Source organism: Antechinus flavipes, chromosome 2, assembly GCF_016432865.1.
Source record: "Antechinus flavipes isolate AdamAnt ecotype Samford, QLD, Australia chromosome 2, AdamAnt_v2, whole genome shotgun sequence".
Classification (NCBI taxonomy): Eukaryota; Metazoa; Chordata; class Mammalia; order Dasyuromorphia; family Dasyuridae; genus Antechinus; species Antechinus flavipes.
Genome location: NC_067399.1, coordinates 213,686,821 through 213,706,602, shown reverse-complemented (window position 1 = coordinate 213,706,602; position 19,782 = coordinate 213,686,821). Strand labels below are relative to the sequence as shown.

Sequence of the window (19,782 nt, the reverse complement as noted above, 5' to 3'; positions counted from 1 at the left end):
CTTATTACTTCTAAGATAGAGTAAAAATTCCTCACTAAGAATTTAAAGCCTTTTACAATTTGGTTTCACCTTATTTTTCCAGCTTTATTAAAACTGCCCTCCGTGCACCTTATATTCCAAACAAACTATTGCCAAGATTGAACAAATGATACTTCTTTGTATTTTTATCCCTTACCTCTTTATATTTGTACAGTCTTTCATCCATGACTAAAATATTCTTGCTCTTTACTCCTGCCTTTCTGAATTCTTATCTATCTTGAATTCTCAGAAATCCCATGGCTTTCTTAAAGCCGTTTCTGAACCCCTCAAGTTATATTTTTTCTTTCATTAAATCACCTTATCTTCATTTTTCTTGTTACAGAATGAAAGATTCCTGAGTACAGGACATATTGTTTTTATCTCTGCATCCTTTGTGCCTAGCATAGTGCCTTGCATATAGATGCTTAATAAGTGTGGCTGAATCGCCTTAGACTTCTGTGCTTCTGTTCCTTACAGATATGAGCACTACAACCCCTTTAAGTAGTGGAAAGGATGAAGAATCTGAGAAGAAGGATGAGATGGATGATGATACTATGTTTACCACATTAGGTGAAGAGGATAAATCAAAGCCATCTGTAGCTCCTCGCTGGGCTACTCGAGTGTTTGCTGCTGACTGCCTGTGTCGAATCATCATGTTGTGTGAGAATGCAGATCAGGCTCATTTTGATCTTGCTATGGCACGTTCAGCCAAATTGAGAAATCCTGCAAGTAAATATAGAATTCTTTCATTTGTAAACCTTGTTATTATTTTTTACCAAAAGACTTGTATTTTACTATAATTAAAGTATTTTAGAATTACTCATTTCAAAGCTACTGTACATTCCCTTGTCTCCTATCCAAGTTGGATTTCTTATCCATATAACATCTGACTTTGCATACTCATATGTTTAATAACATATGTTTATATATATTTATATCTTATAGTTTACAAAATGGTTCTCTCTATATTATTTTATTACTGACCATAGCTTTGTGAAGTAGTATAGGTAGTATTATCATATGAAAAATAAGAAAGCTAAGACTCAAAAATGTTGTGTTTTTTTCCCTAACAAGTGACAGAGCTTGAAACTCAAATTCATATCTTCTGGCTCCAAGTCTAGTGTTATTTCTACTATGCCTAAAAAACATTATGAAGAGTGGGGCTCAAAAATAATAATAGCATATTTTTTTTACTACTTTATCTTCAGGATAAGAAGAATAATACTTTCGATTATTAATATGTTTTATACTTTTATCCATAATAATCTTTAGTATAATGAAAAACAATTGCTATAGCATGACTTTTTTAAGATGAAGGGATCATTTACAGACTAAACCATAGAGAATGTTAAAACTATGGAATGGTAGTTCAATTTTTATTATCCCTAATTTACAAATAAGGAATAATTCTCAGTTGACTTGTTTATGGCCACAGTCACCAAATGGCAGAAATAGAACTCAAATTTAAATTCTCTGACTACAGATCTAGAGTTCTTTGTATTACTCTAGGATATAAGGTATAATGAAACTGTTAAATGAGATAACATCTGCAAGACATTTTGCAAACTTTAAAGTTCTATGTAAATGCTAGTCATTATTATTACAATGATTGTGCAATTGATTGTGCTACACCTTAGTAGATAGAAGCAGGCATTAACTTAGCATCAAGTTTCATAAAGCTTGGTACTGTCTCCGTTATGCTATGTGCTGCCATAAAGCAAAGAAGTTCATTTTCGACTGTGTGCTAGAGATGAATATCAACAGCAACTTCCTTTCCTCACCCCTCTCCTCTCTACTCCCCCACAACTATATTAAATAAGGAGAATTATGTAAACCAGTTTTACACTACCTGAAATGGTGGTATAAACTGCTAAGATGGCCTAAATTTTGTTCAGGTTACAGCACTATATTTGAGAGAATGGGGAAATGGACAGCAAGTGAAGCTCAGAAGCTTCCAGAGGCTTGGCTGTGATACTATGTGTTTTTACTCTCCTGTCTTCTTTTTTGATGTGGTGTATGTTGTCGGTTCTGCCATATTACTGAGCAGGTGAATCATGCGTGAATTCCTCTGCTATCACTGTATTTTCCAAGGAGGTTTTGTCTAGGCCCTGATTGGGACTAATACTATTAATACTATTTGGGAGCTAGGATGGAAGGTACATACAAGAGTAGATCTATCATCTTTATGATTCTTTTTTTAATTAAAATATATTTTTATACTAATAGCTTTTTATTTTTAAAAATACATGCAAAGATTGTTTTCATCAATCACCCTCACAAAACCTTGTGTCCCCAATTTTTTCTCCCTCCCTCCTCTCCTTTCCCCTCCTCTAGACAGCAAGTAATCCAACATAGGTTAAACATATATAATTCTTCTAAACATGTTTCCACATTTATCATGCTGCAACAAGAAAAATCAAATCAAAAGTGGGGAAAAGAAAAAAGAAAAAACAAGCAAGTAAACAACAACCAAAAAAAAGGTGGAAATACTATGTTGTGATCCACATTCAGTCTCCATAGCCCTCTTTGTGGATGCAGATGGCTCTCTCCATCACCAATCTATTGGAAGTACATTGAATCACTTCATTGTTGAAAAAAGCCTAGTCCATCACGTAAAAGATCCTATAATCTTCTTGTTCCTATCTATAATGTTCTTTTGGTTCTACTCATTTCACTTAGCCTCAGTTCATGTAAGTTTCTCTAAGCCTTTCTGAAATCATTCTATTGGTCATTTCTTATAGAACAGTAATATTCCATTACCTTCACATATCATAACTTTTTCACCATCCCTCAACCAATGGGCATCCACTCAGTTTGCAATTCCTTGCTACTTCAAAAAGGGGCAAACATTTTTGCATATGTGGATCCTTTTCCCTTTTTTATGATTTTTTGGGGGATTCAGACCAGTAGAAATACTGCTGGATCAAAAAGTATGCAAAGTTTGATAGCCTTTTGGGCCTAGTTCCAAATTGCTCTCCAGAATGGTTAGGTCAGTTCACAAGTCCACCAACAATGTATTAGTGTCCCAATTTTCCCACATCCCATTCAACAATAATCATTATCCTTTCCTGTCATTTTAGCCACTCTGAGAGATGTGAAGTGGTACTTCTAAGTTGTCTTAATTTGCATTTCTCTAATCAATAGTGATTCAAAACATTTTTTTCCCCACATGACTAGAAATGGCTTTAGTTTCTTTATCTGAAAATAGTCTGTGCATATCCTTTGATCATTTCTCATTTTGAGAATGATTTGTATTTTTATCAATTTGAGTCAAATCTCTATATATTTTAGAAATATATCTTTATCAAAAACCTTGGATGTAAAAAAATTTTTCCAATTGTCTATTCCCTTCTAATCTTGGCTGCCACCTATGTGCTCATTCATAGCCCTGTTATTGGGGAACCTTGCCTTGCAATGAGCATTTTTGTGATAATACATGATGCCTCTTTAATAATACTTTCCCTAGATCTAATTGCTTTGTTGCTTTTAAGTTCTACAACAATTTTATCATTTATTCATTAGCATGTATTGAACTCCCTATATATTATAAATTGTATTAGTTGCTAATGCAGATATCAAGACGAGCAGGTTTATGGTCCCTTCATGGAGATTTTATCCTAAGTAACATATTTGTATAAAATATAGACCAAATGGTCGAAGTATCTAGTCCTGAGGTAACAACTTTTAGAGCTGGAGAGTCTTGGAGGTGATCATTTCTAATCCTAACTCCTTCCTCACTTTATAGATGACAACATTGAGGCTCAAAACAGTTGATTGACTTGTCCAAAATCACATTGGTAATAAAAGATAGAGCTTAAATAAGAACTTTAAATTCTTATCTAAAGTCTGTCTCTAAATCCAGTGTTCTCTCCACTTTAACTAGCTTTCACAATTTTGAGAATTTGTATTTTCTATCTCTTAATTTCTGATTCCATCTATATTTTGTTATTTAAAGTAGTTTCTCAAGAATTTTAGGAGTTGTTTAAAGGTGTCAGTTTTTTAACATTACTTTTCACTACAAATTCAATCAGAACCTCTATAGTCGATTTATGTGAAAGTTTGCCAAAAGATTTGAAAGTATTGAGATGAGTCTTCTTTAAAGTGATATCATGGCTATTTTAAAATTTAATCAAATATGTTATTAATAATTTCTACCAGAAATTTATTTAAAATAAGAAGTTTCCATATCAATACATAGAATATCTTTTAGAAAGTTTCCACTTTGGTTTCTATTCTTATTTTTAGATGATCTTCTAGTGCTCCATCTCTCTGACCTGATACGCATGGCATTCATGGCTGCTACAGATCACAGCAACCAGCTGCGGATGGCTGGGCTCCAAGCACTTGAGGACATTATCAAGAAATTTGCATCCGTGCCTGAACCAGAATTTCCAGGTCATGTGATTTTGGAGCAGTACCAAGCTAATGTAAGATAATATTTAGTAAACCATCTCTTAATATATGGCATTTGAGTAACAATTTTGAGATCTCTGATTCCTTAAGGTTTTTTGTCTGAGAATCCAGTGTGTTCATTTATATAGGAAGTACTTATCTACTATGTCACTGTATCATCTGATATTCAAAGAAACTGTGGTATGTGAAAATGGTTTAACAAATTTTTGTGAGGTCTTATTATAATAATGATAAAACAAGGATAAAATCCCATCCCAAATGGGTTGTACTTGGGGAGTGACTACTTCATCATATTCTGCTTAAAATCATTTTGTGAATCTGCTATTGTTTTTAGGATTTATAATTTGACCAGTGCTTTTCAGAGCAAAAATCAATTTTCTCTTGTTTGTCAATTGTAATGTTTAAATTTAAGTTAAATCTTAATAAAGGCAGTTGAAATGTAAGACTAGAAAATATTAGATGAAATCTTTAATCTTTGCAAATTTAAATTTTTTCTCTTGTAATTAATAATGGAAATAGATATATTTTCTCCAAATTAGGTTATAGATTTTATCCTGTTAAATCAAAACTTTTTATTGAAATAGAGTATTTCAAGAAACAAAAAACACAAACTCTTACAACAAAGAATATTGAAATTTCTTAGAGTTAATAAAGTAGATGTTTTATTTATAGTTAATCATTAAAGTGGTTAATATGCAAAGAAATTTTTGTTATAAATATTTAAGCTTTTGTTTAAGTTCATTTATAATTCAGTAAATAGTATACCAAGTTTTTCTTAATTCTTTTGTTAATATGGCTTCTTTAGAAAACTTAGCAGTCTTAAGAGTTATTTTACTTCTTGGAATGGTTAGTAGTCACAATACCAAATATTTCAGATTACACGTTGTTTTTGCTGTGTATGTATGTATACACACACACACAAACACACATCCTACTCTCTTATCTAGTACTTTCATTAAGATTGTACTAGAATTCCAAGAGTACCTTTGGATTAAATTAAAAAGCCAGTACCTAGTTTGCAGAGAATACTTCAATATACATCAAAGATCCCTGATTTAATTGTTATGTGTGCTTGTTCCAATATTCCAGATTATAGCCTCGCTGTGTCTTGTGATCTGAAAAATTCATCACCTCATTGCCAATCTGTGGTGACATATCTAATTTTAGGTAGGCTTATCCGCAGGCGATAGGCATATTATCCAGCACTAGTCCTAAACAGAAAACTTTTCTAGTTTGTTAAGAGATACTGGAGTTTATGCTCCATTCTCATAAATGTTTATTGAATTTAACTTAATTGACTGATCTTCTTTACAAGTAAATGATAAATATAGATTCCAGCCCACCTGAGCTACATAAAACCTGATAAATCACTTTTCACTATCTTATATCCATCTCAGCAGGGAAGCAGCATTAATAAATGGCAGGAATACTGCCACCATTCCCATTCCCATGGTTATAACGTAATGGATTCAATTGGTAATATCAGGAAGTCTTCTAAATTTGGAAGTTTAATGTATACAAAAGACTTTTAAAAACTTTTACCAAAACTGATTGAGAATATGACTGACATTAGTTTCTCACAAATTAATTTTCATCTCCTTGCCATAATCAGTATTTAAATACCAACACCATTAATAGTAAATAGCTGTTGCTGTGCTTGACTTGAGAGAGATAAAAATAAAGCTGAAAACATTTCTCAAAGAGTTACCATTGTACTGGGGGAGGGTTGGAATACATCATTTATCATGTTAATAGTCCTCAATCAGACTTTTCTTAAATCCTTTCATTTCTACATACCCTGTTCTTTCTTTCCTCTTTCTTAATGGCCTTATGAGCTCTCATGACTTTAATATCATTTCCATACCAATGTCTCCCCATCTAAATATCTAATCCCAGTCCCAGTCTCCTGAGCTTCAATTTACATCATTAGCTGCTTATTGGACATTTCAAAGTAAATGTCCCAGAGATATTTCAGACTCAGCATATCTTTAAAAAGTACTTATTTTCTTTCTTTCCTCATACCCTGCACTCAGTCTTCTAAACTTGTCTATTTCTCTTAAAGGCACCAGTATTTTTCCAATCTCCCATGTCCTAGGGCTATCTTGGCATAATTCTACATCCTCACTTTCCTTCACTCCATATACCTAATCAGTTGCCAGATCTTGCCATTTTTATCTCCATAAAATTTCACAGTTCTGAAAGGTGCCCTTCTGTGCCCTCACACAGTTATCATCTTAGTTTAATTTTTCATCACTTCTTCCTGTGCTATTGCCATGGTCTACTCAATGGGCTTCCTGTTCCAAGTTTCTCATCAATGTATCTTCCACACTAGTGCCAAAATGATTTTTCTCATTTACAAATGATTGTAACTTTGACCCAGTCAATTTCAATGGTCCCTCTAAGTTTAAATATAAACCCTAGCATTTTAGTATTTAGAGGCCTTTGCCCCCAACATCTCTCTAGCCTCATTGAACATTATTCTTTCTTCTGCACTCTTGATCTAGCCAAAGTAGCTTTTCTCACATATGATGCTTCCTTTCTTTCATCTACATATATTTGTATTGACCATCTTTTATGCCTACCATATATTTCTTCCTCCCTTTATCTCATGAAATTTCTTTCTTCCTTAAAGATACAGCTCAAGTACATTTTATAGGTTAGGCTTTCCCCTAATAATATCCTTCCTCTTAAACTAAACTTGTACATAACTTAGTATTTTATATTGTTTTTACATTTACTTGATATATACTTAAATATGTTCTTGTCATCTTTCCAATTGGAATGAAAATTTGTGGCAAAGAGACCTTGTTTTCATTCTAACAGAGGTGGATAACATGGCAGGGGATTAATAACTATCAATGCTGCTGGATTGTTACTTTGGAACTTTGTTTAAAAATAGTCATCAAATGTTAAAAATTGAATGACAAAAGATGCAATAGTTTTATATATGTTAGACCCTGATAACCTTTCAGCAAGTAAAGTTTCTTTGTCTTCAAGAACATAAAAGTTGCTTTCACTTTTATTATTTTCATTTCATGAATAAAACAATTGTTTTCCCTTTACCTAGGTGGGAGCTGCTCTCAGACCAGCTTTTTCACAAGATACTCCATCAGACATAATTGCAAAAGCTTGCCAGGTAGAGAAAAAAATATTATTCTTATAGTTAATGTGGACACCTTTAGAAATTGGCTTTCCTTTCAAAAAATGAGAAAAATTAAGTAATAAATATTTCTAACAATGGAAAAATTTAATAACTTTGAGTCTGTATCTATCAAAATATCTTATAAGCAAACAGATCTAGAAATCATAAGTGAGACAAAAATGAATGATAAGTTTAAGAATTCTTTGAGAATGACCTATGATAACCTATAATAATTAAACATTTGTAATAATCCATAAAACTTTGTAAGTTATTTATAATTGTAATAATTATATTATAATAATCAGTTTAGTAATAGGAAGATTTTTGGCCATTTGCATGGGATAACAAAACTTTACAATAATAATAATGATAATAATAGCAGCTAATATTTACATAGTGCTTGCTGTGAATGAGACACTGTTATCTCATTTTATCCTCACAACTCTGGGAGATAGGTATTCTCAAATTCCAAATGAGGAAACTTAAGCAAACCTTTATTGAATGACTTGCTATGAGATTATTTTCTTATCTTCAGAAAGATTGAAAACATTTTGTTCTACTGTTAATCAAAGTGAATTTTTTCACAGCTATATTTCTTTATTTATAAAATGAGGTATTCCAAAAATTGTTATTCAATTCTAAATTTTTTTATGGAATAAATTAAATATTTTTTCTATTGTCATGTTTTTAGGAACTTAAGGACTTCTTTAGTTCATATTAACCTATAAATAAGGTTGCAGATAATTCTAAAATGATTTGGACTTTTGAATATCTATAAGGGTAGAGTTATGCACCTGCTTGCTCTATGGACAAAAAAAAAAGAAAAATATCAGTAGTAATAAATTCTTTCCTTTCTAAAAGAAAAGAATATAAACTCTCATTAATTGACATATGCATCTGAGTTAATAAGATTGATTATTTAAAGGAATTAGTTTAGCAAAACTTTTTTTTCTTAAAATCATGGAAATATTTGGTAATTATAAACAGACATTAATTTAAACTATTATGTCTTTTATAGAATTGCCTCAGTAAAGTCCTAAAAACTGTACTATTCATATATTCTTCCCTGTCTTCTTCCAACAATTATCTTTCTTCCTCTTACATTTGTGTTGCATTCTCCTTGTTGAGCAATGGTGCCTAGAAATTGCTAGGTCTGGAGTCAAGAAGACTCATTTTCCTGAGTTCAAATCTGGCCTCAGACACTTGCTAAACTTGAGCAAATTACTTAATACTGTTTACCTCAGTTTCCTCATCTGCAAAATTAGCTGGAGAAGATAAATGCAAACCAAGAATATCTCAAGTGGGGTCACAAAGTGTTAGATGTGACTGAAAAATAACTGAATAACAACAACAAATACTCCTTAAAGTATGCTTTACTGCTTCAGTTTTAAGGAAAGAATTACATTTGTTTGCATGAAAAATAACTTTATTCTTCTTTGCCCAGGTTTGTAGTACATGGATTGGAAGTGGAGTTGTCAGTGATCTCAATGACCTCCGTCGAGTACACAATTTACTTGTTTCCTCACTTGACAAAGTACAGGCAGGAAAAGGATCTTCCAGCCAACTTTATAGAGAGAGTGCTACAACCATGGAAAAACTGGCAGTGCTAAAAGCTTGGGCTGAGGTAGCAATTCATTTTTTTTTCTTTTGAAAACTTTGTGATTATTTTAAATTATTAATAATATTATTATTTTAAAATAATCTTAGAAAAGACTAATAAAATTAATAAATCTTTAGCCAACCTGATTATAGGGAAAAAAGCATAAAATCAAATTTAAAAAACAACAAATGAACCAAGTGATGAAATCATTGCAAATCTATAAGAAATAAAACAAATTATATCAGAATCTACTATAAATATCCATAAACAAAACTGAGAGAATTTAAAAAACGGGTTATCTTAAAAAAAAAAAATAGAAGATGCCCAAATGAAAAGAAGGTAAAATTGAGATCTTTAATTATTAACATCTCAGAAAAAGAACTAGAACAGTCTATAAATGAACTATCAAAGAAAAAAAATTCCTTGTGCAAATAGACTTAGAGAAGAACTTTTATCAAATATTTAAAGAAAAACTACTATCTGTTCTATGAGGATTTTTCTCAATAATTGAGAAATAAAATATTATGCCAAATTCCTTTTGTGAGATATTGTCCTAAAATTTAAGGGAAGAAAATGCTAAAACAAAAATTAAAACCATAAATCAGTATCATTGAAGAATATTGATTTAAAAATTCTAAATACAATCCTGGCAAAATATAGTTATTTATCTAAAATATCACTTATGATCAAATTGGATTTTTATCAGAAATGCAATAATGGTTCATAGCTAGGAAAACAATTTAATCTTATTAAAAAGGAAAACATTCAAAATCACATGAGTTTCTCAATAGATGTAGAATAATTCTTTGACCAAAAAAACCACTTTTTTATAATATAAGCCTTATAAAATATAAGCATAGCTGGAAATAAATCTAAGATATCTATGTGTGTGTCTGTGTCTGTGTGTGTATATGTGTGTGTGTGTGAGAGAGAGAGAGAGAAACACATCTACTTGCCTATATATCTATCTAGATATCTTTATCTTTAAAGGTAACTTAACAAATTAATCTATATAGAGCTAGACAAATCTGTTTCTAATATATGATGATTTTTCCTTGCATCCTTGGCATAAATTTAGCCAAATATAATACTATAGTTTTTTCTTGGAATTTTATTTAAAATATTTTTTATCAATATTCTTTAGTGATATATAAGGAACAGCTAAGTTTTGGAATAGAGTGCCAGGCCTGGAATCAGGAAAATCACCTTCCAGAGTTCAAATCTGGCCTTAGACATTTACTAGCTATATGAACTGGAAAAAATCACTTACCCCTATTTGCCTCAGTTTTCTCATCTGTAAAATGATCTGGAGAAGAAAATGGTAAATTACTCTAGTATCTTAGCCAAGAAAACCCCAAATGAGATCAGAGATTCAGATATTAGAGAAGAATGACTGTACAACAGCATTGTTCATAATCTTCCTTTATCAATGAGGTTTTGAATTGTTTTGTTGTTTGATTTAAAAAAAAAAAAACGAAACCAGTTTTTGTCATGGAATTTTGTCAAGGATTCTTTTGAAAGCCTAATGTCTCCACTTTTCCAATTACAAACATTGATTTGTTGCTAATTTTTTGGATTTTCTTCTCTTGCAGTAAACCAAGTGAAATGTCTCCAGATTTATATAAATTACTTCTTTATTATTACGGGGAGCTTAAATAAGTCATAAACACAAACACAAATTATAGAAAAAAAATTTTTTTAAATCAATGTTCACTCATCTGGCTATATTTCAGAAACCCCCACTGACATCTGAATGAAAATTTCAAGTCATACTGTTTAATTTTTAATTTCTGATTTTTTTTCCCTCCTCTTTTCAAAGCCAGTGTGTTTCTCAGTTCTTTCCATTCGTTTTGTCTCTCCACCAGACATATCTAATTTCTTATGTTTTGTTTCCAAATACCTCTTCTAATAAGTTTTTATTCATCTTCCAGACTATTTTTTTAGTTTCTTATTTTAATAGCAGGATTTTTTGATTATTAAGTTTTCAGTAACTATGAGAATCCCTTTGACCCTACAGATCCAACTTAAGGAACTATTAACCTAAAATATGTAATCAATATTGATAGAAATGATGGGTGTAAATTATGCTATTTTTCTTTTCACAAGTGAAGTTGAAATGTTTACATGATTTATAAAATGTGGAATGTTAGAGGGTTTTTTTTGGGGGGGAGGAGGGCTTGGCCAAATTCTAGGATCCAGATCAAGCTGCCTTTAAAAAAAAAAAAAAAAGAATGCCTTTCTACCATTTCATTTTACTTTTTTGTTTTAGATTAGGCAATGGTTTATCCATTTTGATAAATTCAGCATTTCTTTTAAATTAAGACAAGAGTCAATATTTTAGTTAATAATCCTTATAAGAAAATATAATTTTTTTCTAAGACTTGTTTCATTATTATTTTGAAATGAACAAAAGTATATTGTCATTAGTTTTTGTGGAATTTAATTTTGGACCCAAAGTGGGTCCACTACACTTTTCTTTGACTGTGAAATACAAATCTCTTAAGGATCTAAAATGGAAAAGCAGAGTGATAAAACAGAAATACAATTCATCTTCACAGAAAGTTTTCTCAATTTCCAACCACATTCAGCAACTTCCTTTAAAGAAGTGACAGTTGTAAAATCACAAGATCATTTCTCCAGTAACAACTGTTCTGCTAACTTTCATAGTTGTAATTCATTTGCTTCAGTAATGTGATCATAACATCATATAATGAAGATTAATAATGTGTATTCTTATTTTGTATTATACATTCAAAATTTTTATTGGATTCATTCTTGAAATGTTAATGTTGCTAACAGTAAACATGACTTCCATTAAAATTGCATGCTAATCTCTGGTAGTTTAAAAATAAAGAAAGAACTCTATCAGCTGAAAGTTTTCTCTCTCTCATGTTTCTCATAGCACTTTACCTCAACTTACTCTTTGTAGGAGCTATAATATTTTAGCATAATTATTGTCTTCATGTTTGCCTCTTATTAGATTGTGTGCTTTTTGAAAGTTTTGTATCATCTTTAAATTCCCTACATCTGTCAGAGTATGTTCAGTGTAACCAGAAAATAATAACTTTCATGAGTTTAGTTGAATTAAAATTGAGTTTCTAATTTAGTCTTGTTTTTATTAAGTTCCCCATTCAGATTATTTATTAATCAACTAGTAACATATTCTTTAAAATATATATCTGCTAGTTGTCAAAGCCCAGGACATATACAAAAGAGAAGCATATTTTATGTCCCATAACAAGTATTTTTTAATGTTTTTCTCTCAAATCCTAGTAGCCTTATCTTTATGTTTAGCAAACTAAGATAATTTTTGCTCAAAAAGAGAAAAGAATACATCTGAGTAAACACAAGCGTAGTATGTAATTTTCAGTTTTTCTGTGCCAGAATATTGCACGGTCCATCACATTGGGATTTGAAAGAATGTTTGTGAAACTCCTATGCTTGAAAATCTCCTGTCCATAAACTTTCATACAGAACAGTCTATAAAATTATAAAAAAGACAGGAAAGGCAGTAAACATGAAACTTTATCCCAATACAAACAAAGGAGTTTCATGGAGTCTTTATGAGGTGGTACAAGGAAAGCAAGGGAATGTGTTGGTGGGCAGGGAAAGCAGCCATAAAACTGCTCGGTCAGGAGGTGAGACTGTTTTAAACCATGGCAGTAAAATACTATAATATGAATAATTTAATTTTATGATTACTGAGAATTCACAAAGCTGGTTGCTTTTATGAGGAATTGTGAAGAATTAAATATATAATTATGTTGGCTAAAAATATTTCTTTATTTCCTTTTTATTTATTTGTGTGCCATAACCTTGATCAGGTTTATGTTGTTGCCATGAATATTAAAAAGGAAGCAGAAACTAAACCAAAAAGAGCCATAAAAAACACTGATGATGAAGATGATGATTATGGGACCATAGATGAGTTGCCACCAGACAGTTTAATTACACTTGTACAGCCTGAATTGCCAACACTTAGCCGCCTCTGGTTGGCAGCATTAAAAGATTATGCACTTTTGACTTTACCAGCTGAATTTTCAAGTCAGCTTCCACCAGATGGTAAGTATAATGGAGTTTTGCTTTTAGTCTGTTTCAGTATTAGGAATACCAAAAAAATTAAAGGCAAGTAGTAATAATACCTTACAGTTATGTAGTAAATTTTTAAAATTTAACATATTTAAATTCTTTCAGAAATATATGCCTTTTTAAAGCATTGAGTCTTTAATAATAGACTATGTTACTATGGGACAGTTAGGTGGCACAGTTGGATATAGTGCCAGGGCTAGAGTCAATAAGACTTATCTTCCTGAATCCAAATCTGACCTGTGACACTTCCTAGCTTTGTGACCCTCAGCAAGTAACTTAACCTTGTTTGCCCCAGTTTCCTCATCTGTAAAATGAGCTGGAGCAGGAAATGGCAAAGCATTCCAATGTTTTTGTTAAGAAAACTCCATGACATTCTAAAATTTTCAAAGGACATAGTTGTTGGATAATTAATCATTTTATTAATAATACTAGCATTTTTTCAATAAAAGGAATGGTCATTTGGCCATCTTTCTCTTGGAACAAAGATAGTCATGGTAGTGGATTCATAGCTTATATGCCCTTGGAAAAGTGGGTGCTTACAGAAGTTGGCAGTCAACTCTGGTTAAAAGTGATGAAGGAGGGCAGCTAGGTGGCACAGTGGATAGAGCACCAGCTCTGAAGTCAGGAGGACCTGAGTTCAAATCTGACCTCAGACACTTAACACTTCCTATCTGTGTGGCCCTGGGAAAGTCACTTAACTCTAATTGCCTCAGCAAAAAAAAAAAAAAAAAGTAATGAAGGAGAGCAATATTAACAATGAGTGACTGGACCTATTCTAATGAATTTTGATTATGTCACTTGTTTCTGAATTACTAAGCCTTGAGCAATTTATTGAAATAATTTATCCCCACCCAAACCCTTATAAAGTATAATGGGTTTCGCTATCTTAGATTAAATTGCATATAAGGTTGTGTGGACCTGATCATGATTAAGGAGAAAGTAAATTCACACTTCAGAGACTGAGTTTGAAATAATGACTTTAGAAAAACGGGGAACTCTGGGTTTCCCCAAATCATTATTTATGCAACAATTATTGCTTTATGCAATAATAATTTTTTCTCAGCCCCAAAGAGGTTCACGAAGAGTCAGATCCAACTGAAAAACAATTGTACAATATTGCTACAACATTCTTTCCCTTCTTCTCCATGAAAGCTCATGTTTATAGACCTTTAAATGATAACAGGCTTACCTGTTCATCCCAATAAAATGTTGAATATTATCCCAAAATATTGGCCTTGTGGAACAACAAACTCTGGATAATAATTTCTTAAACAACTCTTTATGTCCTTTAAAGGTATAGCATTAATGAAAGTTATAATGAATATTGTTATTTGTTCATTTTTAAAAATGCACTTCATTATATAATCATATAAGTAGTCTTATATGTAAACATCTTGTGTGTCCAAAAGGAAGTTGTTCACATTCAGAATGCATTTACCTGTAGAAGGGAAAAAGTTAAAAATGAATATTAGATTTTCTGTCCAGCCCCAAAAAACTATTAGTCCTTAGCAGTACTATAGAACTCAATCCCATATACAACATTTAGTGAATGAGAAAACACATTCAGATTCCTAATCAATTTATTTTGGTTCATAGCTCATTTGTAAGTTGAATAGTGCTTATTTATCATCCCTTGTTCCTCATTTAAGTCCTAACTATAAATAGGATTCCTTGATGGGAGAAATCCAATTTATTAAACATTTATTTAATGTCTGCTATGCCATCTTGCTTGGTAAGTCACTGTGCTGGTCATGTTTTGTATGGAGTAGGAGAAAAGCAAAGTAGAAAAATGATCCAAGACTTGGTAGGGCCCTAGTAGAAGTAAAAAAAGAAAGATGAATTTGATTGTGGAAGGAAGAGAATGTTAGAATTATGGGTGGCCCTAACAAAGTTGAGAGAAGAATATTTATTAGCCTCAATTATGACACAAAAAAGACAAGGATGAGCTTCCTAAGCAGAAGCTTGTGATGATGATGATCATTACAGTGGTGGCAAGACAAGAAGAAATGAGGTTAAGATTTCAGACTGAACTGTGTTGTTTATAATTTGAGGAATATCTTTACTAAGAAATAAACATTTCTAACCAAATGATAGGGGGAGCATTTTATACTCCAGAGACGATTGATACGGCTCGACTTCACTATCGGAACTCTTGGGCTCCAATTCTCCATGCAGTAGCACTTTGGTTAAATAGCACAGGATTTACTAATTCAGAACCAACAGAAGAAACATCAGTATCTGGTTTACAAAAACGCCCAACACCTGTCATTTTAAACCAGATACCTGGAGCAACAGCTAATGCTAAATCTTTGCCAGAAATCAACAAGGACAGAATGCATCTGATTTTAGGTAAGGTTACTACTTATATTAATGTATTTCAAGATTTTTTATTACCTCTGAAATTTATCTCTTCATTATAGTGGAAAAGTTAGTAGCAATATTCACAGAAGGAATAATAAATAAGGTGAAATTTTTAACCTAAATTCCAAATATTATATTGAATTATTGTAAAAAATACATGTAAAATATTAAAAATTTTCCAGTAAAAATTTAGCTCTCAGGGCAATTCATAGAAGAATATAATTGGATCCTTTTCTAAGGAACAAATTTACTTCTTAACCATTTTTCAGCTTTGCTTTTTGTTTGGCGTTTACCAGACTGTATCATGATGAAAAATGAGAGCACACAGTAAATAACTTTGTATGAATCTAAATTGATATCACACTTGTAGGTGTTGATTTAACACTTAAAAATTTCGTCTGTCTGTTGAAATTTGTTGCCTTCATATATTTCTCAAAAGAAGAAAGCAAAATAGGAGAAGCATGAGTGGTAAACTAATTAGTAGACCTGTTAACTTAAAAAGAGGACTAACAGCATGTCTTTGCCAGTATTCAAAATAAGGACAGCTGTCGTTCACTCAACATATTGAAAATACCCATATAGTTTGATCTCCCCTTAAACTTTGTTTATATGAAAAATATTCCTGACAACATTTCATAAATCTTTTTTAGGTTCTTATGTCTTTTAAAAATTATCATATTTAGAAATAATTCTCCCGGAATAGGATTGTACAAGTGAAAATAATATCTTGCCAATTTACTGATTAATTTTTAACAATTGATTTCCTTTTTTTTTTTTTTTTTGTTAAGCCTAAATGAAAGACCATTTTAGATCCTATCAGATTTGATAAATTTTAGGGAAAATGTGACTTAGATGAGCTATTTGAGATTTTTCTTGTACTTTAAGAAACTGACGAACTATATGATACTTTTATCTCCATAGTAATGGTAAAGCCTATGTTAAAATAATCTATATTTTATATAAAAGCTATTACAGCTTTATTAGGGTGAAACATTATAGTAATTTTTCTATGTATTTCAGGTGTTAGTATACAGTTTCTTTGTTCCCCAAGACCTGAGGAACCTATTGAACATGTTACAGCCTGTCTGCAGGCATTGCATACCTTGCTGGAATCCCCTTGTGCCAGAATTCATATTGGAGAAGATCAGGTGCAGTTTATCCTAATAATAGGATTATTCTTTATGTTCTTTATATTAAGTAGAATTAATTTGTTGAAATAAACGTATTAGGCAAAATATTATGTGTTATAATTCTGTGGTTTTATATATTTAGAATTTGTTTTTCCCCATATATGTGTATATACACATACATACAGAAATGTGTATCTGTACACATATACACACAAATTTGTATATTTTTACACACTTTTTTGTGATTGGTCTACTTTATCTCATAAAGATCAATTCAAATAATTGCGAAATGTTTATTGTATGTAGAGAACTGTTGGATGAGATAAAAAACTTAAATGGGATAGTCTGTCTCCTTATGGAGCTTATAATCTAGTAAGATAAAATGCATTTATAGATACCTTAAATTTGCAGTGGATCTTTCATCATACTGATACGAGTTTTCTGAGAACTTTCTAGAAAAACTGGGATTTTGAAATGGACTTTAATGAGGAAAATCCAGTAGCTTCAAATTTAGACATATAGAGCACATTAGTGGATGGAATGTAGTAAAGCAAGGTTTAATTGTTTATAATGTAAATATGAAATTATCGTCTCATGATAGAAATTAAATACTACTGTAGTATTCAAAACATAATTGTATGAAAGGATGGCTCACAGATTTTCCTAAGAAAAGCAAATGAACAAGTTCACAAGGTTTGTTTTTTACCATGCATTCAAAGGCAGTAAGAAGAATCATTTCATTGGATATTTGATCATTTTGTTGTGTAACATTAGTGATTAACATAAACAAGATCACCATGAAGATATTTATAGTTTACTTACCAGCATCTACTATAGTATATAAGGAAATAAATTCAATTAAGAATATCACAATTCCTACAAATTTATTAGCATATAATTGAATACTCAGTGACTTTATTTTAAATGTGACTGTAGTACAGAATGGCAAAAATGTTGGATAATATGTTTCTGGATCAAAAAACAGAAGAAATCAGATGAATGCATACTTCACAGAAGCCTCACAACTCTATTGCATAGGTATTTTCTTCAAAAGGAAACTTGAGAGGCATTGGACATGATGAATGTCAGATAACTTGATTAAACTACCCATATCTATTTTTTTCCTCTATGTGAAATCATTATTAACATTATTTACACATATATCAAGGATATCCATGATAAATATATCAGAGTGATGGTGCATATTTCTAATCTTAGATTTGAAGGATACTAAGGCATTTTTTATTTTAGGAATTAATTCTGAGATATATTAGACTATAGAAGGTATTAGATTTTCTAAGTGAAAATTACTTCAGAAGTAATTTTCTTGTTTTTATTAAAAATTTTTCTTCTTTACTCAGATTAGGAAATAATTATGTTGCTGAGATATCCTTCTGGTGGGGTGGGTAGTATTCTTAAGTTACTTAAAGACATTAATGCTTTTAGACTAATAAGATTAATCCATCTTGTATATTCTGTTCAAGTATTTAAATATTAGTCAGATTTTTGCCTGAAAAAAATTTGAATAAAAGATCACTATTTTTTAATAATTTGTCTTTGTGTTGTGCAATAACACATTAATCTCTAAATTTCTTGATTTTTGTACTCAACTTATTAGATTTTTATTCAAGTAAATTATTTGGGAATTGAGAATTAATTAAATTTCTTTTAATTTATTATAGCTCATTGGTGTTGAGTTGCTGAATGTGCTACATCGACTCCTTTTGACTTGGAATCCACCCTCAGTGCAGCTGTTGGTTACTGGAGTAGTACAGCAGATAGTTAGAGCAGCTCAAGATTATTTGCAAGAAAAAAGAAACACTCTAAGTAAGGCACTAACCATCACCTTGCTTTAATAGATCATTTTTGCAAAAAAAAAAATGTGTTTTGTAAAGAAGCAGTATTATATAGGGAACAGAGCACTAGTTATGAAATCAGGAAATCTGAATTCAAATCTAACCTCAGATATGGCTTTGTAAGCCTGGGGAAATCACCTAACCTATTTGAGTCTCAGTTCATTTATTTGTAAAATGTAAATAAGAACTTGCTTCAAAGGGTGTTGTGAGGATCAAATGAGATAATATAAAAAGTTTGATAAATCCCAAAGGATTACATACATGTAAGTTTCTCTTTCTCTTCCTCCCTTTATTATGATTGCTTCTCTTGATAAGTTCAGAAACATTTTGATACTTGAGATGATAGAACTTGCTAACAATTTTAATTTTGAATATAATGTAAAAGCAGTTTTATTTTCATCTGAGATCCATGTTGCTAAGAAATTTCATAATAATCAATTTATTATAAAAATCTCTACATAAGAAAAACATTTTAAAGTCCAATCAATGGCAATTTCTAAGTAAGCAGTTCTAGTTATAATGAAATTCTATAACAGATATATAATTAAGGCCATTGAAGTAAGGTTTGTTCCATAACCTCAGTTAGATTTGCATTTGCTAGTCTTTTTAAAAAATTTTTCAAAAAATTAATTAATTAAAATAATATTTTTTATTCTCATATGGTATTTTATCTGGTGATATGTGTAGTCTTTTATGTTGAAAGTTTCACCAAATTTTCTTTTATCCAAGATGAAGATGATATGGAAAAAGAGAGTTGCCCTGTGCTAGGAGAAGGAGGTGACAATGGTGGTCTTGTTCCTGGAAAATCTCTTGTCTTTGCAACCATGGAGCTATTGATGTTCATCTTAGTACGGCACATGCCACATCTCAGTACCAAGATGTCAGATTCACCAAGTCATATATCCACTAAAACTCGATTATCTGAAGAAAGTGCTCGTTTAGTGGCAGCGGCAGTTACCATCCTCTCAGACTTGCCATCTCTTTGCTCTCCTGCTGGTATAGTAGTTCTTAATATATACAAGTAAATATGTATTACATTTTATTAAGCTTAGTTCTTTGTCATTTTAAGCTCTATTTTTTAATTTTTTTTCCTTTGCAAAACTAAAGCCCTGAATAGTAATGAATATAATTATTCTTTTTAAGGTAACTTAAAAGGCTAATAAAAATGTTAGA

General features: G+C 31.1%; 1 protein-coding gene across 4 annotated transcripts in view; it reads left to right on the top strand.

The window, feature by feature from the left end:
• HEATR5B (HEAT repeat containing 5B) overlaps positions 1–19,782 on the top strand; it is a 138,342-nt gene that overhangs the window by 95,874 nt on the left and 22,686 nt on the right. For 3 of the 4 annotated variants that reach the window (XM_051976147.1, XM_051976146.1, XM_051976145.1), the window contains 9 exons: positions 496–747; positions 4,264–4,445; positions 7,499–7,567; positions 9,018–9,197; positions 12,998–13,235; positions 15,357–15,611; positions 16,644–16,771; positions 18,436–18,580; positions 19,339–19,605. In XM_051976147.1, coding sequence (XP_051832107.1) covers positions 496–747; positions 4,264–4,445; positions 7,499–7,567; positions 9,018–9,197; positions 12,998–13,235; positions 15,357–15,611; positions 16,644–16,771; positions 18,436–18,580; positions 19,339–19,605 — 1,716 coding nt within the window. Of the gene's footprint in view, positions 1–495; positions 748–4,263; positions 4,446–7,498; positions 7,568–9,017; positions 9,198–12,997; positions 13,236–15,356; positions 15,612–16,643; positions 16,772–18,435; positions 18,581–19,338; positions 19,631–19,782 lie in introns of all 4 variants that reach the window. The other variant, XM_051976148.1, reaches the window with a different exon arrangement.